Source organism: Hippoglossus stenolepis, chromosome 4 (genome assembly GCF_022539355.2).
Source record: "Hippoglossus stenolepis isolate QCI-W04-F060 chromosome 4, HSTE1.2, whole genome shotgun sequence".
In the NCBI taxonomy this organism is placed as follows: Eukaryota; Metazoa; Chordata; class Actinopteri; order Pleuronectiformes; family Pleuronectidae; genus Hippoglossus; species Hippoglossus stenolepis.
Genome location: NC_061486.1, coordinates 22,665,810 through 22,693,805, shown reverse-complemented (window position 1 = coordinate 22,693,805; position 27,996 = coordinate 22,665,810). Strand labels below are relative to the sequence as shown.

General features: G+C 42.3%; 1 protein-coding gene across 1 annotated transcript; it reads right to left on the bottom strand.

The window, feature by feature from the left end:
* On the bottom strand, nt 1-27,564 carry kcnj5 (potassium inwardly rectifying channel subfamily J member 5). The gene is made up of 4 exons (XM_035155554.1): nt 27,263-27,564; nt 16,174-16,256; nt 13,316-14,189; nt 1-2,262 (listed from the first exon to the last, which is right to left on the bottom strand). Exons 2-4 carry the CDS (start codon nt 16,234-16,236, stop codon nt 1,877-1,879), a joined length of 1,323 nt encoding a protein of 440 aa, XP_035011445.1. The 5' UTR covers nt 16,237-16,256; nt 27,263-27,564; the 3' UTR covers nt 1-1,876.
* Nucleotides 27,565-27,996: the final 432 nt, after the last annotated feature.

Here is a 27,996-nt window from a genome sequence, read left to right as displayed (position 1 = left end):
TTCTTTTGGCCATATTATGTTTATTCCCATGAGAACACACAGAAAACAGATGACATTCCAGCAATGAAATGAAATGAATACATAGTAAGATGCTCTAATGTCACAGTGAAAAGAAACAGATTGATTGGACAAGCATCTGTAAAGAAAAACATGAAATTGGGGGATGGGAGATTTTTAAGTATCAGGAATTTTTCTTTCAACAAATGATAATTCATACATTATCTGGTAATATATTGTAAAAATATCATAATTTACATGCCTAAAAAATACCCTGTATTTCTTACTGTATTAAACTTACTCATGCATGCAAGCTCCTACGTGTCCTTTCCAAGAAAAGTCAAAAAATACTGTCGGGTATGGCCTTCACTGGACAAGAGTCCAAACAGTAGAGTCACAAAGGGCCATAAACTATGTTGAGGAAAAGACGGTTTGTGGAAGAAAAAGGGCAAAAGTGCAGATTGAACAGAGTGTGGGTGGAAAAAGAAGACTTCAAATCATGAGGTTAGAGCCAAAGGTGAAGGTTACAGAAAATAGTTACAAAGACATCCAATACTGCAAGGTGTTGAGCTGGCCAGATACTAGACTCATGAAAGAAATGCTGCTCCTATCATCGGTAGCTTTTGTGCAACAACAGAAAAAAATGCTTCAAATGTCTTCTGAATATTTAAAACAAAAAGAAAACAAACATTAAAGTATACATGGAGCATTTCATTTTGCTTGTGGAGCGTCTGAAATATTCATACGTGTGGTGTAAAAAAAAATCAAGAACATTTCAAATAGCAGTTGAGCATAAATATTTCATATAAATATGTGTGTCACTTTTAACTAGGACTGACATGCATCAGCCGGTAGCAGTGGCTATGTGGGTGGTTAGGTCAGCATGGAGTCACCTAATGGGAAATTGTGCTTTACGTACCAAGAAAAAGGGCTTGGAATTAATGTTTTAGTTCCTGCTGCAGGAAGGGGAATTTAATCTTCAACCAGCCAAGAAGAGTTCTTGTAATAGTCAGTCAGCATATAGCTACTACCACTATTAACTAGTCCTTTTTTGTACATTTCAAACCCTGAAAATTTGTATAAAATGAGGTACAAGCTGGCTTCTTTTGGGTCAAGGCTCCCAGTGTGTTGGGGAGACAATCAGACACACACAGCAAGTTTTTACGATGAGGAAGATGTGAAAAAAAGAAAACAAACGGGTTGTGGTTCCCGGTACAAGTTGCCTTTTATAGATCAGTTTCCTACATCTTCTGTTGCATATGCAAACTAGAGGCCTTGTACATTTCCTCCTTGGTGAATGGGGGTTTCAGACACAGAGTAATAACAACAAGACAGAGAGAGGAAATAATCATCCTCCCAATTTTTTGGGGGAAATGAAAAGTAACAACACTTCCATTTGCACTGAGAAGCTGCTGTCAGACACATTAGTTGAGTAATGAGACTTATACTCTCCTTAAATGAAGGTGAATAAACACACTCTAGATTGAGAATATTGGAGTATCCATAATAAGCCCATGGTACTCATCGTCATGGCTACCAGTTGAGGCTCAAGTTAAAGTTATACAACTTGAGCTGTTATAGCAGTAAGTGGTCATTACGATTATAAAAAGACAACCTGAACCACCAACCTTTAAGTGTAGATATAGATATTGTACGTGTGTGTTTGTGTACTGTATGTGTACTTACATGTCTACAAAACCAATCTATACTATAGATTGACACCCTAGTATAGGAGTATTGCATGAGTCGGGGGCTGGAGATGGATGTCTTGTATCTCCAAGTACTGCAAAGGAACAAGCTGGCCATAGGCTAAATGAAGTATTACACTGTCCTGTCCTCTTGTCAAAGTCTTTCCTGGATTTTCAGCTGAAGTGGCCAATCAGTCAGGTAGTCCATCAGCGAGGGGCAGATCCTCTACAGCAGCAGCTAAGCCATTGGTCTCTCCTCTGTCACCCCCTGAATCTCTCTCCTCCATGTCCTCGTCCTGGCTGAGTGGGTCCTGTTTAGACAGGCGGTATAGGGGGTCAAAAGTATGAATTTTAGGCTCAGGGCTGAGGAGTGAAAGCTGAGGCAATAGCGGCTCCTCCCGGAGCTTAGCAGCTAGCTCCTTGGCGCTGCAGGCGGGAGTGTTGGTCTCGTAGACTTCGTGGAAGTTGTTGTAGTCTACCTCATAGAAGCCCTTCTCCAATGAGAGAACTGGTGTGAAACGGTAGCCCCAAAGCACCTCTGTGTCCAGGTAGGAGCTCCGTGCCTGACATGTCATCCCTGTCAGAGGTATGGATGGGTGTACGTGTCCACATGCACACAAACATATGCACAACATTACACACAGGGAATGAGAGGAGACAGAAGTAGACACACAGACAGAGTGGACAGGCAAACAAACACACAGAGATGGAAAGAGATGTTGGGAGAAAGAGAGACAGCATCAGTAAATTATTCATGGTTATTCAGGAACTTAACACAGAAAGGGCCCAGACCTATTTCTGCTAAACCTCCATTATGTTTTTGAAAGCAATAATGTTGGTAACCCCACTGATCTGAACGGAAATGACTAGAAAGGGGAGAAAGGCTTGGTCACAAGCCAGTATTCTAAAGGAAAGGTTTACACTAGAAGTTCCAATTCATTAATTGTATCAGCTGTGTCAAATAAAAATGTTGACACATTTTTGGAAAGGTATTGGTTTGAATAATTTGAAATATAGCAGTGAAATCAGCATTGCAGACCTAACGGCTAAATTAGCTGAGTATCTCAGCAGCTTCAATTAGCAAAACCATTCAAACGTAAACACAATGCAGTCATTATTCCTGCCATTAATCACACCTTTGCTCTTCCCGCAGTTACAAAAATGTCTACCGTGCAAAAGACGAATTAACAAATAGGAATAACAAAACATGCAATTAATCACAAATAAGATAGTTCATTGTTAATGTCCTGTAAGGTATGAATCTTAGGATGAGTGAAACCAAGAAACGCGCTCATTAGCAGTTAAGCTAGGCATAGCGTTTTCTCATGGGAATTCAGGATTAGCATAAATTTTGTAGATAAATGTTTATAACATCGTGTAATCGCCCTGTAACGCTTCATCAAACCCATGTCTGAATGGGTGGTGGTGACAAAATTTGATAAAAAACCCCCCATCTAACTTGGCCAACATCACTTTCTCTCACTTTAGAAACTTCATGTTTCACTTAATGTTACTATGCTTTTCAATCTTTCCCTCTGCTATACAACTAAATGGCTTTTAGCTAGACTCCGACTCAGGAAAATGGTCACAAGCTAATGAAGGCAACAACATATTACAGCCACTTTTAAAAATGTTTTAAAGGAGATCATTTGATGCAGAGGAGACAGATTTTGGAGTTCAAACTGAAAACATCTAACTTGCCATAGATGACTTGCTCACGTTACCTAATGTGCTGCGTGCCTTATACATAACAACACCCATAACACCGAGCATGTGCTCAAAAATAGACAAAGATGCCAAATTTGATATGGTGTCTAATGCCATTGTAAGAGGAGGGGATTCTGCACCTTTTATTCTGCTTCCCCTGTGGATATGAGTGGCCTAGTTTCCACTTTTAACTTGTGAAATGTTTATTTCTGTGACTGATTCCTCAAAGACAACGTGACGCTTTTCTATACTGTCTGTTAAGGGGTTTGGCACATTGTTTGATGTGTTGGTTTTGAATCTTAGTTTAGCCACTTTGCTGTCTAAATACATTATTTCCTGAAGATCTATTAACATCTTGTCACAGTAGCCTTTTGCTGATTGCACTTTTATCATTCTTATGAAAGCTCCATCTCAAGTCAAAAGTTCAGTTGCCTTTGACTCGAAACTTCTAAATGCAGGATGGAAGACAGAGAGTATTTTACTGATGAACTGGTGTAAACAAATTTTAAGAGCGGTTATTTCCTGAGGGATTAAAACTAAATGTACAATTTTATTCATGTGACTGAGTCAATTCACAAATAGGACAACATGAAAAGCCCCGAAGAGAGAAGATTCATACTTGGCTCCATAGACAATATCATAAACATACGTAGACGACTATACTCTTACACAAACACTTCTATACCGGTTTATGTGCACATTATTTCTTACACAAACAGCTATACTACATACTGTACTGCTACCATGCACCCATGCACCCACCTTACTGCAGCGTCTTATATCTAGGCTAAAATCATGCTTTATTTTATACTATCATCCGGTACACTTACTATATACTTGTATGATAGTCTATATAACTATGTAAAACAAAGGTCCAATATGTGTCGGAGATATTTATATTATAGGCTATGTGATACATTATAATAACATGTAAGAGAATTAAATAGTACATGGGAATATAAATGATAAAGTATAAGAAACAAAATGATAGTGAATGTAAGTCTGAATAATACAATATAGTATTGTTTGTGTTCAACAGATACACATTCATCGCGGTGCCGGTTTTCTCACAGCACATTTATTTCCACAGTCTCTCCTGTGCCATGGTGCTGAAGGTTTACTTAAAGGCTGTGAAACTCCCCTCAGAGTGAAACAAGGGATTCACTTACGAGATATCTGCTTGCCTGTAAAATGTCAAAGTTCTGTTATTGGAAACTTTTATGAAACAGTGGTTACAGTGCCCATAATTCTCCACACTGTATCACTGTTTGGAGGACAAATTCAACAGTTTCCATGCTATGTTTTGAGTCTCACAGCCTCAGCACGCTCATCTTGCTTTATAGATAACAGCCATATTTACTTCAGCGTTTTCATTACATCTGGGAAATAGAAAAGGACTGAGCAGCATTTCTGGATGCGCACTATATCATACGCAACGGCTTTGTCAAAGAAAACTATGGACCAACAATGATTTTTTTCCCCCCAATAGTGATGAAAATATAGACGATAAAATGATGTTCACCTTATGTTTGGAATAATATATAAACATATATATATAGAGATATTTATAATTCTTATCATATTAGTTGTTGACAGATAGGTCCCCCCTCTGGGAGTACATACACACACACACAGACACACACACACACACACAGTCTTTTCTGGTGCATATGGAAGGGTATATGAAAGTGTTATTGTGCGTCATGTGAGGGAATAGTACAATCATTGATAATAAATAAAATAAAGTATGATCGTACATGTGAGCGGTAACAGTGGAGTATAGTATGTGTGACATTATGATGTTACGTGTGAAACCAAATGAAATAAAGTCTTTCAAGGGGCCTCTCGTAGGTTTTTGCCACAACAGACATTATGACTCATCAGACAATACACGTGTGTCATTTCCATTGAGGTGTGTCAGTTTCCGGGTACTGGTGCTGTGCGTGCTGGCTGACAGGAACATCAAAAAGGAGAAGGGTCATCACTGATGTTATTAGTTGCACTTTTGCTTGAACAATGTTGACATGTCAGAATGTCATTGCAGGTGTAACGGCTGCAAACACATGCTGCCACCATCAGGGCTCATGACCCGTGTCCACCTGTAGACGCTGACTAGCTCGCCCCGAGGGAAACTTTTTGTCGTCACTTACCAGTCTCTGCCGTGTTGCTCAATATATTTCTGCAAGCGGTGACAAAGTCAGAGCCTACTGTAAAGAAATATTTTCTTGTAGTATTATTCTGCTTACAAGACTTAAGTAGGCTTTAGATACAATAGTTCACTGTCTGTTACTGTGGATGTTGTAAATATGTGTAACAACCAGTTCAAAATGTGAAGGATTTAGCAAAAGATGCTATGAATAGAAACAGATCAATACGCCACAAATAGGCAAGCAGAGTCAAGAGAGTCACAGTATGAAGCAATGATTTTTCCATGATAACCTGCAGGAATACTATGTTTGCAGAGATCATGGCCTTATGTGATGCCTGTCACAGTGTGGAAGTATGAATGGTGAATGGCTGTAGGAGAGTTTGTTTGATGAGCGTAAGCTCCAGATGGCTTTAGTGATAACTGGTCCTAATGAAGAAAATCCAACCTAGGCTTCCAGATAAATGAGTGGGTGTGCGCTGTGGTGTCTGAAGAGTTGGTAGATACTTTAGAAAGATGTGCTAAATCTTTTCCTGCATATCACTTGCATTTGATGGAATCTGCTTTACAGACCAGAGTGTTGGAAATGAAAACAAAAAATTGTGGAGAGCGACACCAATGATATTGTGTTGAGTGCTTAATCAATGACACAGCGCCAAGGCAAGCCCACCCTGGAGATTTTGCGAACAGTATTGAACATTGTTACTCTCTGTTGAGCAAAGCAGAAATGGGCTACACTCACTATCCACAACTGTCTAATAAATATCGCACAGATGAGTCAGGTCTGGTGAAGAAGCAGACGACTTCTCCCTCTTTCTTGCTGCTGCCACAGAGCTGCACAGGTTGGAAGCCTTTGGCTGCATCTACTATGTTTTAGCTTTAAACACTTCAACTCTGCTGAGGATATGTCTGGTGTCCACACTATTCCAGACTAGTTTCAGAAGAGAGAAGATTGGAAGAGCTGTTGGCCCCGTTTGAAAACTGACAACTGGTTTTTTTTGGACGCACAGTAATGGAGATGTTTGGAAACGATGACGTAGACACTCACAACCGCTTGCTGATTGAGTCTTATCGGTCACAAAGTAGCCACAGCTGATTTGTCAGGTTCCTATCACATGACCCCCTTCTGGAAGAAAACAACCGGCATCAGCCTTGGCTGCCATTGTAGAACTCAACATGGACAAGCAAAAGCTGTTGTGCAGTTAATTATGCATTTCATTATGCTGCTTACATGCATAGGAGACAAGCTATAGTGTGATAGTGTGGAGGGGGATTCAAACTGATACAGAGCCAAAACGCTAATGTTGTCAGAAATCGATCAGTATTTATGGAAGTAGCTTCAGAGTTTCTCACTTAGGAAGGGGCAACATAGAAGAAAGAATATCAAAACGTCGACTTAGGTCTCATAATGAGAAGAAAAAGTCAAATGTACAAACCACAAAAGAGGACATGTCAAGAAAGCTCCTAATCCTATCATTTACCCATATGAATGTGGTAAATCAATACTCAATAAGTTCGGTGTGAGGCAGCATTTACTTTCCCTGAGCCTAGAGCCAAAAGCCTACAAACAAAACTAGCCATCACAGCCTTTATACAAAACCGCAGTGATTTTTCCCAGGTTGTTCACTGTGTACAAGGCAGTAAGAAATCCTTGGCTTCATCCAGAGATTCATCATTGTGTTGGACACCAATCCTGAACTAAAAGGAGACTATGACAACCTCTTAACTGTTCAAACTTTTCTACAAAAGTTAAAACCGCATACAAACTGTTATGGATTGGCAGACCTTGGATTGGAACACAACAATAAATAATACAATGGCTTCACACAAGAGCCAAACTTTCTCCTAAAGCAGTGCTTTAGAGAAAAATAAATTCACAATTGTTGCAAACAACAGGTGATTGGGCAACACTAGAACCCTGCAACACAAATTGTTGTTGCACAAAATATGTGGTTCAAATCATTGATCAACTATGGAGGCAATGGAGGAAATTGGCTACATGCATTTACTGTCAAATATTCAGCATGTTGCTGAAACACCTCCGGCCTGTGCATCATTGATCTCTGCTGGATGAGTACAACCATTTGGCAGAATCATTTTTGAAAATCATGTGTGGGTTTAACTGTGAGCAAATTTTATTCAGTCCAGAGGGGTGTACTATTCGAGTGTCTTGACACAGTAAATTGTTCAAGATCAATAAGTCATGACCACGTGTAGATGTGTCAGTGACAGATGGTTAATTAAGAACCTATTGGAGATATCATGAACAGATGCCAATTAGTGAGAGAAGCTGTAAAAGTGTAAGTAAAACTACCCAAAAAAAACTACCAAAAAACCCTATTAACAAACGTATAAACCTCAGAGAGAGCCACATGTGAGGGATCCCTCTCCCAGGGGGGACAGAAGCACAATAGATGCCGCGTGTAACTGAACACATCAACAAAGCTACAATATTTTCAAAGTTGATGAGCAGAAACATATAAAAATGTCTGACAGAGAAGAAGGGAGCAGCAATGACAAATCAATTGAGGAGTTATTGTCAGTAATGGTATGTGAGTAGGCATATTGCATATCAAGCAGTCTTGTTGTAATCATAGTCCACTATCAGCTGCCACCACGATCTGTGCAGATGGCACCAATGCAAACTATGTTATCAGCTTAGGGTGCGAGGCACTGTACAAATAAGATAGCCATAACACAGGTACATTAGTTGGAGTTCATGCCGTAGGCCTGCCGCCTGCACCACAGCTTATCAATCCCACTCATGCGCCATCAGATCAGCCCTTGATGTCAGCATTCATGAATAGCAAGGGGCCACCCGTGAACGAGTTTGCGGACTCCTGCTGCTTGACCCGCGCCCATTCGATAATGTGTCCGGTCAGGGGTTTACTCATGTAGCACAAGAGCTAATCCATTGTGCTGTCCAGAGTACTGAAGCAGCCGACGGATATGGAGCCTCCTCTGTAAGTTTTGCCTTTGATCTACAATATTCTCTAACCCCAGATTTATATTACATTAACACTCTGTAACAAAGCATTTTTGGGGAAATATGACTCCAGATATAGTTTTTACTATATATGTTGGATGTCATTGCACTTTTCATGTTCATGTTCATATGAAAAACATTGCTAAGACGATAGTCGATAAGACGATAGGAAACCAAGGATTACAGCCATAAATGGATGAAATGTAACAGTAGAAGTACAAACATCACAGGTGTCCGGCAACAGGTGTACTGGGTCGGGTTCAGACCATAGCTAAGGCTCAATTGCATGTTATTGTGTGACTTGGGTCTCAAAAGATGTCTGTCGTGAAAAACCTTCACCCTGCATTACATTAGTTGTGTTGATCTCACAATCAAAAAATAGGGATCTGTGAAGGATTTCTTTTTAACCTCTCTAGGTCTTTAGGTTGCATTTTGGGTAAAAGACTTATACGTGGGCCTTAGAAACAATAGTTCACTGTCTGTCTCTAGGAAAGCAGTGAAGGCACTGATAGGGCCCAGTGGCCGTTGCCATAGCAACCAAGGTTGTAGCACAGACTCCATGCTCATAGCAGATATGATAAAGCAAGTCTCTGGTTGAGGGAGTAAACACTCATAACACAGGTGCTTTTCAGGGTCATGGGGAACACAGTTATTACTCAGAGATGATGCAAGCATTATGTAATAGATGGATGGATTGTTGTAGTTTATGTCAAATAAAAATATGATCTGAGAAAAGATAACAGGGTCTTAATTGAATGAAAAAGAACACGTACATCGACTTTTTTATTTATTTGCATTCATATGTAAATTGATGCCAGAATATCGTCTGGCTAATCTCTATTTTACACCCAGAAAAAACATCACTGTTTTTGGTCTGTGTGGAGAAACGTTTGACTCGTGTGCACTCGTCAGACTGTAAACAGTGGACGGTGAATGGAAGACTGAGTCTTCGCCCCGGATAATTGCTATCTACACACAAGCCCTAAATATATTGGTCTTTGCCCCCAGACACTAATTTGTCAACAGATGACAGCCGATGGGCTCCGAGATTGATGTTCATTTGTTCATGTATTTTGTCCCAGTTGTAGTTTGCCATTGTGTTTGTGGTGAATTGTGGTTTTCCCCTCTTCATGAAAACATCTTGTGCTGACTCAGTTTAGAATTGACATGTTATTTATATTCTGGCAGTCTATGAGGACGGGGGCCAATGATAATAAGAAATGTGACCTCATCTTGGTATTTGGCTGAAAAATATGCTTTAGGGAACAAAACTTATTCTTCAATTGTAAATGATAAAATATCAGTTGCCAAAAGGGAAATGATGGCACGTACAAACAGGACTGTATCTGAAGTCACTGCTGTTTTTACTTTCATTGCTAGTAGGTAATGTAGACATCTGGAGGACCTAAACATCTGGAAATAATTATATTGATAAGGGCCTAGTTTGTCATATTTTATTTGAAAAGACTTTCATTATATGCATATTGGTAACTAAGATCTTAAGATTGACCCAGACATAATATAGTGATAACCACGTTTGTCTTTGGGGAAACCACAAAAACTTCAACCAACTGCAAAGTGTAAAACAAAAAATTCCACTGAAGAAACTTGTTTACAGAGCAACGATATCGATGTAAGATGCTGTCTGTATTCTGAGAGATGACAAACAGCAGGTCGTATTTTATATATAAATAACGGACTATGAAGGAAACGGGACACAGAGCAGCGACTCGCTATCTTCTGAGCTACTTCAATGATAAAAACAAGGATTGTTGGCGGCAACATGAACAAATATGACTGGGCCTCTGGCAGAGTGGAGCAAGTACCGCAGACTTAACAATAAACTTCACCACTGTGTATAGCTTAGTATTATGTGTAACTTTATACCTCTTAAGGGCCAAATATAATCTTTTTCAAGTATTGTGCAAAAATGACTACATGTGAAGTATATTGCAGGGTACATAAACATCTGAAGTCTAGAGATCTCTGTTTCATATCCAATAAATGCATTACCTTTGAAATGGAAGTCACATTTTTTCTGCTGTAGTACAAACTGATCCACTGGGCACCAAAGTGCATGAGTGTGAAAAAAAAAACTGTGGCTTTCCATTATGTGCATGTCTTGTATTTGTACTTAATTTCTGAAATTGCACTTTAATAAAAGCTTTAAATATAAGCGGAATTAAGGATATTGGTAATAAAACCGAACATTCAGATAGATCGGTCAATTTAATGTGACAGAAAAGTAAAATAATGTATTGCATTCTGTGTAATCTGAAACTCCAACCACAGCAAACACAGTGGTGGTATGGGAAACAATGTATCTACAGTTTTATTTGAATCTCCTTCAAACATTGAAACCTACTACTTAGGTTAGTTTGATTTGGATATTCATGAATATGATTTTGTTTGTGTATTTTTAGTTGAAGATAATGGATTTTAAAATATTGCTGTGGCTGCTTCTGTGTTCCGTATTTTTTTAGTGCATCTATGGTGAATTGCATTATGTAGACATATGCTTTGGGAATGCCTGAGAAACAAATGTCTATCAAATAATTCCTTGCTTGATGTGAGAACAAATTTTCTCCAGCTTTTTTATTTTATAGAAAACATTTAATAGATGTACTGTGTATTTCCCCTGGTAATGAGAGTATTAAAATGATTTCCTGCTGGATCAGATATTTGCATACCACTGTATGGGCCATCCATTCATTGATACACAACTACACTGGCAGCAGATTCATCACTTTTAAATTAATGAAGTGCGGGTGCTTAGTCAGCTATATATTTAAATGCTTCTGACCTTGGAGCCTTATACCTCAATTAAAAAGACATAATTATCATAAATTAGTAGCCTGACTGCACTGATTAGTTGCCACATGTCCTTTTCGGCAGCTCAACGTATTTTTTAAATCACTCTGATATTTTATTACTTCCACTTATTATATGAGAATTGCTTATAAACATGAGTTTGAATTTTGACTTCTGTTTAAGTACTCAAATGCTCTCTGGTCGTGATATGACAATACATATTTATGTAGCACAAAAGGAAATAAACGTTTGTTCATGCATAGCCCATAAAGAAAAATAAATCAAATGTGCACTACGTGGTGAAGTAAGGGCCAGTCAACTTTTCTGCATCTTTTCTGCATCTTACTAAGTTCAAAAGAAAGTTGTTGTAGTCGATTTTTGTAATTGTACTTTAACAGTCAGTAGGACCCCAACCGATGAAGAAGTAAAGCCATTGTAAACAATACAGAGGTGCTAATCAAACCCTGATAGTTTTGGCTCCCAATGTTTTCTGGTTGGTTCAGTCGTGATAAACATTTCGACTTATCATTCAAATGCAGTGCTGGTAGTGTTTAGTTTAATTAGTCTCAGTAGGGTTAGCAGGGTAAAGGGGGAGGGCTAGTGGATGGTAAGATTGGTCTGTTGCCAAGTGGTCAAGGACAGTGACGACATAAACCCTGCATGATGCCATGGTCTGTGCCGGTGAAGCGAAAGGTGATTTAATGCCTGAGTCAAGTATCCAGCAGCGTGAGCAGGAAGCATGATGACTACTTGTGCTTTGGAGGGAAAAAAATTTAATAAATAAAAGAAATCAAGAAATGAAATAGAGCAGAAATGCTCAGATGCATGCAAAGCCATGCCTGATTGCATGAGGGAGCTTGAGCATTTTGTACGAGGTTGTAAAACGACAGTTGTCTGCAAAGACTAAACGCGAATGATCAACCGGTGTGCCTCATTTATCGATGGAACAAACGATGGTATCCAATAAAATAAATTAGAAACATGTATAATGCATTACATTTCAAATTAGTGGATTATAATTAGTGCTTGAACAACAGCCAATAAACAAGGCAGTTCAGGCATATAGACAATAAGTGGTTCAGCCAATGCCCCACAGAAAACCTACTGGAAGAGCAAATTAACAGCTAGTTGTGGGCCAGGCTCTAAAGGTGTCTGTATTTATCCTGCAGTGGTGAATAAAAAGGGGATTAGTGCTTAAGGTGAGATTTCTGAGTAGACGAGGCTACGTGTTTCCTCACGCTGGGAAATCGGAGCTTTATGGAACTTTACTGAACCACCTGGTCGTGTCCGCTTCATAAATGTAAGCAGCCTGGAGTGCTTTTTCAGGACAGCTTGGCCTTTACCCAAAACACAGACCAGCAGTGTGGGTAGTAACACTTCCTTCATTTTGAAATAAACAATATCAAAGACATAAACTTGAAGTAGCAACAAAGGAAATGCGGGCTGCAATTGAGTACAGGCAAACGTTTGATCGCCTTTCATCATTCGTCTCACTTCCAGTAACAGATACCAGGAGATATGTATAAAATAATTTGCTGATGAAGATGGAACTACTGTAAAAGAACAAAGAAACAGTTGCCTAATTCCTCCCAAAAAAGCTCATTATTAAAATTAATGATTATATTATCATTAAAATCCATACCATTATTTTTTAACTGAGACTTAGAGTTGATGATCTGTTAATGTTCGTGATCTGTCTTTCCGTCCATTCTAATATTATCTCTATTGCAATTTGCAGCACTTACAGGTACTCACTCCTGCTCCTCTCTTTGAAGCAGTGCAACTTTCCATGTGAGCCTCTTCTGCCTTTCCATCCATTTATCCATCCCCCCATTCCACCCACTCAGCTCACTTCCTGCATCCAACAGTTCATCAATCTCTGTCTCTCGATCATCTATCTGTCATCATACATCTTCCCATTTCACCCTTTATTTGTCTTTATCCCTTAAACCCCTCTCCCCACCACACCCTCTTGCATACCTGTGGCCTCCACCATTCCCTCAAGGATAACCACGATCTCAAACTCCTCCTTCTCCATTTGCGCCAGCGACATCTCCCAGAAGGGGCTCCTCTCGTTGATTTCGTGGGAGATGATGAGAGGTGACACCAGGAACAGCCGGTCGTCTCCCGTGTCAAAGCCGATGTTGATGTCAGTCTGGTTGAGCGGGATGAACTCCCCTTCCTTGGTCTGCTGCGAGCGTATCAGCTTCGCTCGGATCGATGCCTCGACGATGTGAGAGTTCCTCAGGTCCCCCACCCGAAACATCAGGCACATCTTGTTGTCTCGCACCGAAATAACAGCTTTGTGTGAGAACATGAGGGTCTCTGCGCGATTCTTTGGCTGTGAGATCTTGACAAACATGCAGCCCACCATCATGGCATTAACAATGGAGCCCAAGATGGCCTGCACCAAAAGCAGTATGATACCTTCGGGGCATTTTTCTGTGATCACGCGATAACCATACCCGATGGTGGTCTCTGTTTCAATGGAGAAGAGGAAGGCAGAGACAAAACTGTTAAGGTTCTCGACGCATGGCGTCCAGCCCTCCTCGTCGCCGTGCACCAGATCGCCACGGATGAGCGCTATCAACCACCACAGAAAGCCAAAGAAAAGCCAGTTGACAACATAGACCAATGTGAAAATGAAGAGACTTAGACGCCAGCGTAGATCCACCAGTGTGGTGAACAAGTCACTGAGGTAACGGTAGGTCTCTTGCACATTTCCGTGATGGACGTTGCACTTGCCGTCCTTCTGAACGTATCGCTGACGTGGCTTCTTTGGCGGGTCAGAAATCAGGTGGGTTCGCTCAGTTGAGATCTGTGCCTCCCGCAGGTGTTTGGGAAGCTTCTTCACCTACGTGGAACAGAAAAGATACAGAGGGAGAGAAGCAAAATCAGGATAAAGAGCTGGACGATTATGTGCAAGCAAAGGAAGAAAGTGGAGATGAGAGCAAGAAAATGGCAGTTTAGTGTTCTCTACATGTGTGTGTCCTTTACAGTAGCCTCACGGATTTCTTACCTAGGCTATATAGAATTTAGAGCAGAGGATTCACATGTTTTATGTGATTTTACTTCAGCCTTTCTAAAACCACACTGCTCTGTGCTGTTGGCCGGAAGGCAAATAAAAGTGAGGGCCGGTATAAAGTCACCGCTCTGTGCTACTCAATGTCATTGTATCTATGTATTGGGAGAAAGTGAAAACAGAGAGTAAGGACATAACAAGAACACAACGACGCCCAGGTCTTTGTCGATGCTGGCCCAGCTCCAGATAGACGATCTGGCTCCACAGCTGTGCCCTGTCTCTCTCCCTGTCCCCTGTGCTCCCTCCCCTCACACCCTATGGGACATTGGCAAGCCTGGATATGAACAGATCTTCCATCTTTCCCCAACAGACCCTTATGGCATCATTAAAAAGAGTGGCATATGCCTAGGTTCATTAGTTACACCATTTACAAACTAGGGTATTCCAATATTATTTGTTTCACGTGGTTTAACAACGTTACAGGACTACAAAAACGATGAGATACTCCTGCAGAGGCTGTGTGGAATTCGCTCATATGCTTGGACCATGCAAGCATACAAAAAGACAAAGGTGTAAGGCACCTTTAAAACAGACAGAGGACACTTGGCAGCACACTGACACTTTCCAATCTGAGCTGATAATTGAAAGGCAAAGTGTTGAAGCAAGGAAACAGCTCATAATCGGACATCTGGGATCCATCTAGAGTCGTGCTCACATCACAAGGAAACCTATGTCCTATTGTGCACACACTAAGTTCTCCTCTGCTCTATCACAAAGGCGATCACCCTCACAGTGCAGCCGGAGACGGACATAATCTAATGCACTACAATATCCTTCCATTTCCTTCATTTCTTGCAGCCTTGCCATGGCCAGAGCCTGCATAATAAAATCTGTCAGGCAGGTTTATTCGGGGGTTTCATTGAGATGTCAGGTGCTGTCTCACCACTGTCCTGTGTATATGCAGTCAGGCCTGCATGTATTGAGTTTACAGATATTGATTTGAGGTGATCCCTGTTTTGACAAAGAAGAATTGAAAGACAATGCACACTGACCCGCGTTGCAACTAGCGGCTTGATGACAACGCACTCACCAAATGACACTGGGCTGCCTTATTACCAGCTCTATTGGATCAAATATCAAACTTTCCTCTGATCAGTTCACGTACACATCTGTTTGAAGCTTTTGTTAATCAGCGCTACGCCTCTTGTAAACTTCAAAATATAGGCCCATTCATTTGCACACTTTGGGCTTGGGTTAATTGATTGATAGATGAAGCTGTCACAAGCAGTGCCGCCCAATCTTTGGCCTTTGTAGTCAATACAGTCCCTAGGGGTGATGGTCCATAAACAAATTCATTAGTTCTCACTGCGTGGAAGTGGTAAGTGGTGGGTGTTTTCTCTCATTGAGCCTCTCTGGCCGTGCTTGGATTGACAGTATAGGTTCCAACCAGCAGGTATATCAGGACAGATAACCGGTACAACTGCACCACCCATTATTTGGAGCGAGGAGGGTGGGGATTTATCTTTAATCTGTAGCGCTGATTTAATCTGCGCTACAGATTAAAGATAAATCACAGTAAATGTACACAGTATACCTGCTAAATATCTAATAGCCTTTTTTCTCAACATTCTTGACAGCCATCAGTCTGGTTTTCTTTCTCACACGCATACAGAATCTGCTCTTATCTTCTCCATCGCTTGAGCCCACACCACCTTCATCTCAAATACAGTATATCATGTCTCCCACTTTTTTCCCCATTGTGGAAATACGGCAGGGATGAGTACAGTGCTGGGCCGCTAGTGGCTGTGCAGTTTACCTGTGCTGGCGTGACTCCTATCTCCATGTTGTGGTCCATGAGGACTCTAGAATCCCCCGCCATTCTCAGCTGAAGCTCAACACCTACAGGACATAAGACAGAAAATAAGTGAAATAAATTTAGGATATAAAACATACATATTAAAATTGTGTTGCCATTTTCTTGGCAGAAGCAGAAAGAGCTTCAACTCATTCATCATCGACATTTAAATGAACAAATACAACAGAGAATACAGGTCAAAGCTGCGGTGGCCTCGGACCGGAATGTACAAGCTTCATCCATTAGGCCTTTTAACCTTTCAACCCTCGGCTCTCTAAATTATACATCTTCTCTGACAAGTACATACATTATGTCGACACTAACAATGTTGTGTTGATATTCAGTGCAAACCCCCTAAGGCACAGTATTTTCTACCTGTCATTTCAATTGTATCAATTTGTCAATATGTCAATATTGGCCAGCTTGTGTAATTAGAACCTCTGGAAACCACAAGGGTGGTTTGAACTATGAGCTTTAAAAGGTCAGATCTCCAGCAGAGTAAGATGTTTGCATTTATATCGGTTTTAATATTTTGTCTTTGTAGTTTGTGTGAATATTGTGTATAGTATTATGTGTGAAAAGTTGAATTGGTAAATCTTTTTTTCCTCTACTTAAAAAAACTTTTCCAGTTTTTCTGTTCTCTGAATTAATTGGGGAATTCACCATGGTGCATGACTTCATTAGCATATGAATTGCAATCATATGAAGACAATTTAATCTGAAGATTAACGGTAGCTGCAGCTACGACACAGCTTTTCACATCCATAATGTGGAGGCCAGTACAAAAACAGGGAGGTTGTTTCTCTCAAAGGCCATATTACAACAAAATTATAACTAGTGCTGACAATGATCCATATTTAAATCTATCATCCATCAGAAGTGACCACTGCTAAATTCGTGTCAAACTGTCATGCTTTCACTGAAATTTGTTTAGTTCAACGCCGTCTCTGCAGTTATAACAGTGTCACCACAAAAAAGTCTGCAGTCACTTTGGTTTGTGTTCACATAAAGTTCAGTGGAAGATTGTTTACAGGCCTTCGTGGTCCCAAGAGGATGAAGCCTCCTGACTTAGGCTTTGTGTTTTTTTTTTCTTCTAGCAACTATAGCATAGATTGCATGGAATTTGTTTCATGCATTCATGGTCCTCAGAGGATTACTATAAAAATCTGTTATTTTAATCCAATACTACAACTATACTATTGCTCTAAACTAAAAGGGGAACACTGTAAATATTATTAGCATTGCAACTGAGAGCATGTCAGCATGCTGATGTTAGCATTTAGCTCCAACCTCTGCTCTGCCAAAGAACCCAGTCAAACTTGTCAAGTCATTGAATATGTCTGCATAACGCTCACTGACCACACAGATTGCAGTTTCCCAACAATATGACACTTCCAATTCAACATCTGCTTGCAGCAACTGAAGACACGCATTCATGTTTTTAATGGTTATGTTTACACATTCACAGCACCAGTTAGAATGAGGGAACGTATGTGGTCAACACTGACTCACGAGACAGAACATGTGCTTTGTTGCCTAAACCTAACCACACACGGGACTGAGGTTGTGAAAACTTGCATGTGCTGCAAAAGAAAAAGAAGCAGGTCCAGGAATTATGTTTCCCTCGAAATGTGTCTGGCAAAACAAATCAGTTGAAGGTTTTTTTTCTTTCTTTTTTCGGCTCAACATATTCATGAATACAACACCTGAAAAAACAGTGACGAGAGATGCACTGGCAGCTCACAAAAACATGCCCATATTGAAACATGAAAATGAGCACATGCTAAATTTGAAGCTCAGTATAAGTACCGCAACATTGAGCATCCAGCATGTGGGCACCTACAATGATTTATCAATGATTTATCAAGAATGAAATAAAATTGCAGTGTAATCCGCAAATATGATAACAACTATAATAAAACAGGGTATTAAGGGATCTGCACTGTCACAGCTGGACGACTAAAGTAAGGGATTAGCTGTTGACATCACATGGGAGATGACCAAGTGTCCACAGTTGGCTAATGTGCTTGTACAATGAAGCGGGCTCAGCTGCAGCAGTCTTAACCGCATCATTTTGCCCAAAGAGCAGGCTTGTTATTGGCAGCCTCAGCTACATGTGACCACATGCAGACAAATGCATGCACACACAGCGAGAGACACACAAAGCTCTGCATACAAACACACTGCTCCCATACTACCCTGCACCACCGTGGCCACATTGTCCCTCGGATCAGAGACAGCGATTGCTTCTCAATGAGCTCGAGACAAGAGGAATAAATACTCCCTTTCACAGAAAACCCACTCGCCTCTTTTACTTTGCATTCAATCCAATATAAAATGACTGCAGGTATCATCTCTGTGGTTGTTTTTAGCTCCACTGGATCAACTGTGAGGTGCTGACAGCGTGCGATACGTGTGATGTGAGTTCTCTACTCCTGCGTTGTATTTCAAACCAGGTATTTTTAAACATCTGATATGAGAGGTCCAAAGAGACAGGAGAAGCAGACAAAGCACACTTTCAATGTCTCCTGAATGATGTGGGATTAATAACAGCCACTGCTCTTGTTATAGAGGAGAGTGTGTGTGTGTGTGTGTGTGTGTGTGTGTGTGTGTGTGTGTGTGTGTGTGTGTGTGTGTGTGTGTGGCGAAACCTCTGATAAAGCCACAATTTAATCAGCAATCTTACAACACCTTTGGAGCTGCACGAGAGGCAATTAACGTGTGGAGCCTGTGGGAGTTGAAAATCAACGACTCTTAATTTACAAAATAAAAAACAAGGTATACACAGGCCTTGTGACTGGCCGAGCTCAAAGAACGTGGGTAAATTCATTTTGCTGCGTGGCCCTGACAACATCTGACATTCCTTCGTCATCTGCCTTTGATGCCCTATTTGATCGCTGCGCAAGCAAGGAGAGGGAAAGCAAAAGTGAGCGTGTGCAGGGGGGGGGGGATGGGGCGGGAGGACCACGTCACAAATCAGATCCACACAGGAATGTAGTGTTGACATTGATGGTCCAAAGCAAAGGGCAGAGTGACGTGACAGGCATCTGAGCAGGGCTAATACAGACAGACGGACAGCAGAGGTGCGACACACACACACACACACACACACACGCAGATCCTCTGGAAAACCTCGCCGATTACATTAGAGGGGTTGCAAGGTCGCGCTTTCTGAATCATTTTAGGTTCTCTCATGAATTAAACATGGCTCCCTGGAGATTTGTGAACTCCAGACCTGTGTGTGTTTTCAGCAAGGCTGTGATTGCGGCAGCAGACTCAACAAGCCCAAATGAGAGGTGTTTGAACACGCATAACAGCTGGGGTGTTTTATCTTAGTACTTTAAGAGGGTAACAAGCATTTATCTTGTTAATGGGAGAGTGACTGCATGCTTTGGCTGAATTGTGTTTGTGTCCTGATAACAAGAGCACTCATATGTTGTGCTCGAAGCCAAAGGGATACTAGTAATCCGGGGAACTTGCTTCCTAAGGGGATTTCTACAGTACATATATTTTCCTTATTGCTGACGCTGCACGCTGTAAACAATAATCTGTACAGAGCACAGCGAAATGTGGCATTTTCAGTCTAACCTGTGGTAAGATCTATAATCCCCCCCCCCCCACACACACACACACGACCTGTGAAGCCCTGAATTGCACTTGCTCTGTGATTCATTCTCAACAATTTCAGAATTTGAGAAAGTTCGTCAGCTGCGTGTGCAGTTCTCGAAGGTAAGAGGTGGCCTGGAGCGGAGCCAAGAGAGCCTTTTTTATCAATACTAATCACTGTCCCGATAAAGACCTCGCAACAGATTAATTACCTGAATTATAATCCCCACTTGATCAACATAATTGTAAACTCTTTCATTCTCTAAATTACTTTCCTTTTTTTTAATTTCCCATTATAAGGAGGTAATCAATTTAGATTTTCTAGTCTGTGGAGAAACTGTTTCTTGCGAGAAATTTGTGCTTGTTTTGCAAATGCTGAGAACGCTGCTCGCTGCCGTCGGGTCCAAACTCAGTGGCTTCAAATGACTTCACTTTTCAGGAATAAGAAAATATACATCTAACATACGCGTTCAGTGACCCTTCTACACTCTCAACTGACAATTGTGCTTATGCTTTCGCTCTTCCTCCCTCCCTCCTCTTCCTCAGGTTGTAACCCCGCCGCTGAGCATGACAAGATACTGCCAACTCAGCACTATCCCTATGGTTTACAATACAGATTTGACTATTATTGGGCACGCATCCATAGAGTTTGAGGTCATGGCTTGCAGTTTTCTGTTGGTTCATTAAATACGATGCTGACACTGGATAGACAGAGACAAAGAGGCAGGAGAGAAAGAGGAGAGAGCCTTGAAGAGTATTGAAACAGCAGCTATTCTCACAGAATCCCTGCATCAGATGGATATCTACACTGGTAGAGTCCTTCCAGTTTATCTGCTGTCTCTGTTCTTTGGCTATGGGAGCAACTCCAACTTTGTATTTCCTTGGTCCCTCACCCTGCTTCACTCCGCCTCTCGGGTGAAAGCAAAGAGTCACGGTTACTGGACCTGTCATGATTATGTCCCGGGCTAAGATTGGCCCATAGAATAACATGGCTTCATCCCTATCTCTTCTCACTTATGACACTTTGAGGTCGAGCGGGTCAAATGACTAAAAACGGCCCCAGCTAGTTTGGCTCCAGGCAAAGCAAACACACACAACACTCATGCACACACACACACACACACACACACACACACACACACACACACACACACACACACACACACACACACACACACACACACACACACACACACACAGTTCATACCATCCCTCCCTCCCCATTTTCCCATTATGCCCGATAGTGAGCTGAGTGTATCCAGTTGTGTCCTTCTCATAGATGACCTTCTCTGGAGTGACACTGCTGCACCGAGACGTTCGACTCACACTCGAGAAACAATTTCCCTAATGATATGTCCAACTCTCTCTCTCTCTCTCAAACACACACATCACTCTGTCTATCTGTCCGTCCTGCCTGCCTCTGTCCTCTCCCTCTTACAGGACATTTTGCGCACATCCCTGGAAAGAAAAAAGTACGGTTCTTCAAACCCTGAATAGCTTTGGATCTGCTTCACTCTTCCACTAAAATGAGTGCGTGAAAAAAAAAAAAAAAGAGAGTGACAACCCAGATTCCACATCGCTGTTGAAGTGGAAGTGGATGGGATTAAAACCCAACACCTACTGGAGCTGGAAATAACACCCTCTTCAAGCCTGCTGGTCTGAGGCGTGAGAGATGTGATGGAGGGAGACATGAGATGTCAGAGGCTGAGTGGGTGGGTGGGTGGACATGCTCGCTGGCACCTTGTTTCGTCTTTTTTATCAGGCGTCTCTGTTGTTGCTGTGATTTATGGCTTTAGATCCCAGATATCCTCTGCCACGCTCTGTTTTGATGGCTAAGCAAAAGAACAAACCGTAATGAGAACGATCTAGGGTCAAGAAATACAGGGATTTCACATTACACAGCCAAGCTAATGTGTTGATTGTACATAAATGAGACTGACTAATATCCTCTGCATCAGATCTGACAGTACTTTACTTCATGTAGTTGATGAATCGTCCGCCTCGCCTCACTGCAGAGGACAGGGGAGCAGGGGGAGGAGGGAGGAGGGAGGGGGGGTGCCATTAGCAGTTTGGGCTGGGCTGCACATGCCGAATGCTTTGGAGGACCCAAAGGTCAAATGGTCTCGATTGGAATTCCTGACATGCTTCACTGTGTCCCCCATGCATGTCCCTTCGAGGAGCCTCCTTCTCTATAGTCAGCACATACCGAGTCACAATAAAATGAGATTATGACCCTGCATGTTGCATGTCAGAAATCCTCAGACCCACTCGTACATGGCAAAGCGGCTGAGTAACGTACCCCCTTGCTCAGTGCGTCCTCTGACAAAGTGTCTTTTAGTGACAAGCTTAAACCGCCGCCGGCGCCGCTGACAGCGGGTGATGCAGTGCGAATTAATCTTAGCCGTTTGAATGTGAAGCTGAAGTTGGTATCGCAGAAATACGCTGGGCAATCACAACATGTACAAAAATCTATATTTTAAACAAACAAGACAAAACAAGAACAAAAAGAAAACACCATGTCAAATAATAATTCCATGCTGCCACTCAGGCCTTATTAACACACATGGAAAGACATCTCCCCCTACCATGTGTGTTAATGAGCTGCAAATGTACAGGGATGTGCTTCCCCTGGGTGATGAATGCTCACGCCTCATAGATGCATGTGTAGAAACCCTCCAGATGTAGAGTAGACCTGAATACTGTAGCAGTGTTACACCGGCCAATTAGGGACTGTGGTTGTAGTGTTTTCAAATCATATAAAAAACGAAACAAAACATCCAAATCTATCGGCATGTATGAGGAGTGATATTGACGTGAGTGTGTCCTATAAAGCAATAAAAATGAACCCACATGTGATTTAGTTAAACTGGCCTGACCTGAATGCTTATTAGCTGGACAGGAGACAGTGTAACACATCTCTCTGCCATTGTCTGTCATGCTTAACAAAGGAGTCCTCATGAATAGAGCGAGGGATCCTCCTTCATTAAACTAAGTCCTGATAACGTCTGGTCTAGCCGCAGCGGCGAAGTCAGGAGCAGGAGATACTGTAAACCTTCCATTTCATTCTACATAACCTGCCGTCGGCCGAAAAGAACACGAGCCGTATTATGAGCCAGTTAACCTGGATATGGTATGTTTCCTGGAAGGAGTTTCCCCAGTTGTCAAAATCTGTGACAGATTATACCCTACAGTTTTTTCCTACATATATGTTATTCCTTCCAAAACTTCCACCTGAACAGTGTGAACATGGTAGCAGATGAGCTCGCTGGCGGTTGCTAAGGTCAAGACGACCTGACTCAAGGAGACATTCTTACAGAGATAGAATTCAGCTCCATGGAAAAGAGCCTGTATTTTCTGCAATTATCTTTTGTCCATGGAAGGTGACACAGGATAAGTGTGCATTTATTTTTATTTTGTTTTATTTATTAAGGGGGCAACACGTGGTTGGGTTAGGGCTAGGAAGGTTAATGGTTCCCCAGGGTTGAGTTTGCATGTTCTCTCTGCATGTGTTTGAGTTCTTTGACTGTGGGTGTGAATTAGTTTTTTCTCTAGCATGCCGCTCAATCAATGTCAGCTGGGATTGGCTCCAGCAGCCTCCCCCAACTCAACCCTCAAAGGATAAACTGTATAGTGAATGATTGGATGGTCGGATGAATGGTGTGATGGATGGATGGATGGATAGATGGATGGATGAATGCATGGATGGATATTTTATTTGGGAGTTTGCTCTCCTTGTGTCTGCATGGGTTTTCTGCTGGTAGTCTGACTTCCTCCCACTGTCCAAAGACATTAAGATAGGAGGTTAATTGGAGACTCTTAAGCCTCCTTTTCCACTGGTCAAATAACCCACCAACACCCACTAACATCTGGCTTTTGTCGCTCGACTGATAGTGATGACAACATGACACAAGGGTGAACGAGCCAATCATGTACGACAGCGAGGTGAGATAAGTGTGTTTGTGACGTTGAACATGACGTACCGGGTAGAAAGAAATAGAAATGCAAACCCCTCTATTTGCAATGGGAAAGGAGCCAGTCGCCTTTGTAGCGGGTTTCCCCTTGTGTAAGAAATGTGTGCATACCCGCTTTGATGTAAATGAGGTATAAATTGACCGTGAGAGTGAATGTAAGTGTGAATGGTTGTTTGTTTCTGCATGTTGGCCCTGTGATACGCTGGCGACCTATTCAAGGTGCACTCAGCCTCTCGCCCAAATGTCAGCAGGGATTGGCTCTAGCTCCCCCTGAGACCCTCAAGGGATAAGTGGTAAACATAGTGGATAGATGGAATATTTATTTGTACAATAAAAGACCATGTACAATAAAATGATGCATCTTAGCAGAGTTAGCCTGAGGCTAATTTTCATCTGCAGTGCAGTGACACGTCACAATTAAAACATCCACATGGTGTCAGAACAGCACTAAGCAAACTAGACGAAAACACATAAAACAAATTACACACAGTGACACACACACACAATTTGAATTTATTGAGAATGATAGAGGTGACTAGGATGTGCACTTACACTTACGCACGTACACTCTGCTGTATGTTCATACGTGTGGTGGACGAACAGAGAACAAAGATGAGATGGCTGGAGGAGTCGTCTCTCTGGCAAACAGAGGGGGGAGGTTTGATTGTGCTGCATGTAGGCTGAAGCAGCGGCTCCATGTACTGTATCAACTTTATGTGCGACAGGACTGTGGGAGAAATACACGCGCTGAGAAGTCGTTGCCTAATCAGCGGGGGGGGCGTACCGTAAATCTGGTACGTATAGGCATCGTAGGTGACACTTTAAAACACAGTAAACACACAGGCTCGAATTTGCATTATTTGCAGATTTACGAGGTCATAAACAGAGCGATTTTCCTTCCGAAGTATGACAAGATTGTGTTTGAAATTTTAATGCCGCTTATCCGTTTCATTGAAACGTCAAGAGATTGGATTGTATTAATGTACTATGCATGAAGTGCGACTTTTAAATTCAATTATAAAGTTATTTTTCTGACAGCCAAGTGTACAAACTAGAGCTGGAGGAGGATAAATATATGATAACTCAGTAGCATAGATAAATCATCTGCATATTGGTCTATCAACAGCCCCAACAGCTAAACACAGTATTTTAATGCAGTTGTCTGACATGCACACACATTTTTCTAGGCACTAAATAGGAAAGGAAAAAAAAAGTCTTCACGCCTGGCTAAGCTTTTGACACAAATGTGCCGCTGCGGTATTAGAGAATGTGGATCTGCTTGAAGAACAGAGCATTTCCCCCACATCCCCCAGAGACACGCAGTCTTGACTAAATAAACAGATCCAATTAATTATTCACAGTGTCTTCTCTTTAGAGAGACTCCTCAGATCCTGCTGAGCATTACATCAACCCTTTGCCCTCTTTTGTCCTCTTGTTAGGGAGATCGGGACAAGGATAATAACCTGAGCAGGAGGGCAGTGAGGTACACGCGCACTGAGTTGCAGCTACAATAATAGCGGTGATAATAAGGTCAGAAGGCCATCCATCAAAAACCATTACATCTAAGCAGGTCTCACTTCCCCTCGCAATCCTTGAATAGATGATCTCGGTTCCACCAGCTGCGAGCAGGGTGGAGGTGGATGAAGCCTTTTCAGACATGAACTCCTGGAGGATGTCCGCACAATTGTGTCGGGACTTCCTCCGGAGATTGCCTCTCACAAATGAACAACCTAGCAGGAGATTCTCCGCTCACAACAACACAGGAATCTCTGGTGCGTTCAGGCGAGGGTTGGTGCAGGATGTAACGTATTCACTCTGCTGCGGAAATCACGTGTTTTTGTTTACATCACATCGACACAAGCTTTGGCCCTCATCACCAAAATCTTCATCGGAGTCCTCTGCGTATATATCATCACTCATGCAGAGATGTATTGTTCTTGTTTTTTTTATTTATGCATCTGTCATGTGTGAAAAACGTCATTAGCACGCCCTCTTGCTCGCAGCGAATCCCCCAGAGGACCTCCTGCTGTATTCTCACCTGGGCGTATTCAGACATTATCCAGAGTTTTTATGGGGGCCTCGCTGGGACATTTAGCCCCTTCAGAGAATCCGTGGCAATGTCTGAAAGCAGCTTAACAGGGATAGAGGTAACAGCAAATGTGCCAAATGGGCTGGTTTAGTTGTAAAAAACAGTATTAACCACTCACTTTCAGACTTAGTTGTCTGATCCTTCTGCTCCAAAGGGCTTGAGTTAAATATCCCACATGTAGAAATGTGGTTAATGACGACAGCAGAGATGGCCTGCGCTTAGTTACGTCTCCACGGTGAGCCCGTAAACACATCTTAAAAAATTGGGACTACGTCCACGGGCTACCTTGACACTGTCTTGACATTTCCCGATGATGACCACACAAGGAAGGACAGGGCGCTTTGGAGAGAACCTGCACTTGCTACCACGGCTGCTAAGCCAGCTGCATCGTCATCAAAGTTTTACAGCTACAACTCAGTGCGGAGGGCACTGAACTGGAGCTGTACATCTGAGGAAAAAACAAGATCATCAGGCGTTAAAGCCAGCAGCCCTAATCCTCAGCCCGGAGTGTGTTTCCTTGGGAATCAATATGAATGATTTTTCTCTCAATGTCTTTGGTGTAGCTTACAATATTCATGAGAAAACTGCCGGCAGCTATCACTACACCACACGCCCGTTGCTTTATCTTTATCCAATGTATACAAAGGAGTGAGAGCTGGAACATGCTGCACTGTGGGACAGCGGTGTAAAGACCCCCTCCTCCACACACACATGCACACACACTTTCTGTACTGATGCACATCCACTCTGGGTTCGCTCCTGTTCCTACCACTGCCACCGCTGCTGCTGCGCTTGTAAAAACTCCTGCATTGCACTGAGAGAACTACAGCACGCCACACGAGTGTAGGCACAAACAGCGGGAGTGTTGACAGGCTTTTCTCCGCTTGCGTCAGAGAGATCCATGGGCTTTTTGAGTACCCTGCCCCCACTACAGTATGAGGGGAAAGGAGATGCATGGCAATGATCTATGTGTCTCTGCAATGACATAATATGAAGGAGACGTACTGTAAGATGAGCGGAGGCAAGAGTTCCTGCTCTCTGGCTCTTGGAGTGTCTTGCATTGTCTCACATCTTCTTTTTGCTGTGTCTGTTTTCATCTATCTGGCTCTCACAGTTTTTGGTCTCTCCCACACTTTCTTTTTTATTAGGCAACCTACTCCAGATTGGATTTGTGGCTGCGCAATGAAACACATAATGCAATCACAGCATGCGATGCCATCCACAGACAAATTGAGCGGAGGCAGCCTGGATGTGGAGCCACAGTCGTATCATGCATCAGCAGCTTCTAAACCTTCCCTCTCCTCTTTTGTTTTGCCTTACCCTTGCTATCTCTTTCTCTGCTTTTTTCCCTTTCTCTTCTTCATCAGTGGTGCACGAGGCTTACCTTCAGGTCTCTGCAGGAGTCGCTGGCAGGCTCCCTTCCAGGCATTTCACAGCTGCTCCTCTCCCCAGGACTGCGCACTCCTTTCCTGGCTTTGTTCAATCAGCAGCAGACCTCCTGCTTCACTCCTGCCACCCAGCTCCTTCTGCTCTCGCTCTCTATCTACTCCTGTGTGAAAGGGGGCTCTGCCTGTGCATCCATGTGTGTGTGTGTGTGTGTATGTGTGAGAGAGAGAGAAAGACAGAGAGAGAGAGAGAGAGAGAGAGGCAGAGTGGGTGAGAGAGGAGATGGCAAGGATGTTAATATGTGTCTTTGTCTTGGATGCTCCTCTCCTCTCACTTCCACACAGACATTGTACCTTGCCTCTCGGGATTTGTTATTGTTTTATGTGCAAGTGTGTGTTTATGGATTTTTGTACACAGCATCAGCATCACTGCATGTGTAGGTGTGTGTGCGTGTGTGTGTGTGTGTGTACGTGTGTGTTTGTGTGTGTGTCTACACCACATGGTCCTCTTTCCACTGCTGCAAAGGCAGAGAGAAATATTATGAAAAGTCAAGTACAGTGGTACAGTGAGAGGTGGGAATAGAGAGATGAGAGTGTGTGTAAATGTGTGTGTGTGTGTGTGTGTGTGTGTGTTGCAGGATGCAGACAGGGGAAGAGCGATGGTGAAGAGGGGTGTGCTGTAATCAATTGCTCTAAAACTGCAGTTGAAAAAGAAGCCCCATGGGATTGAGAG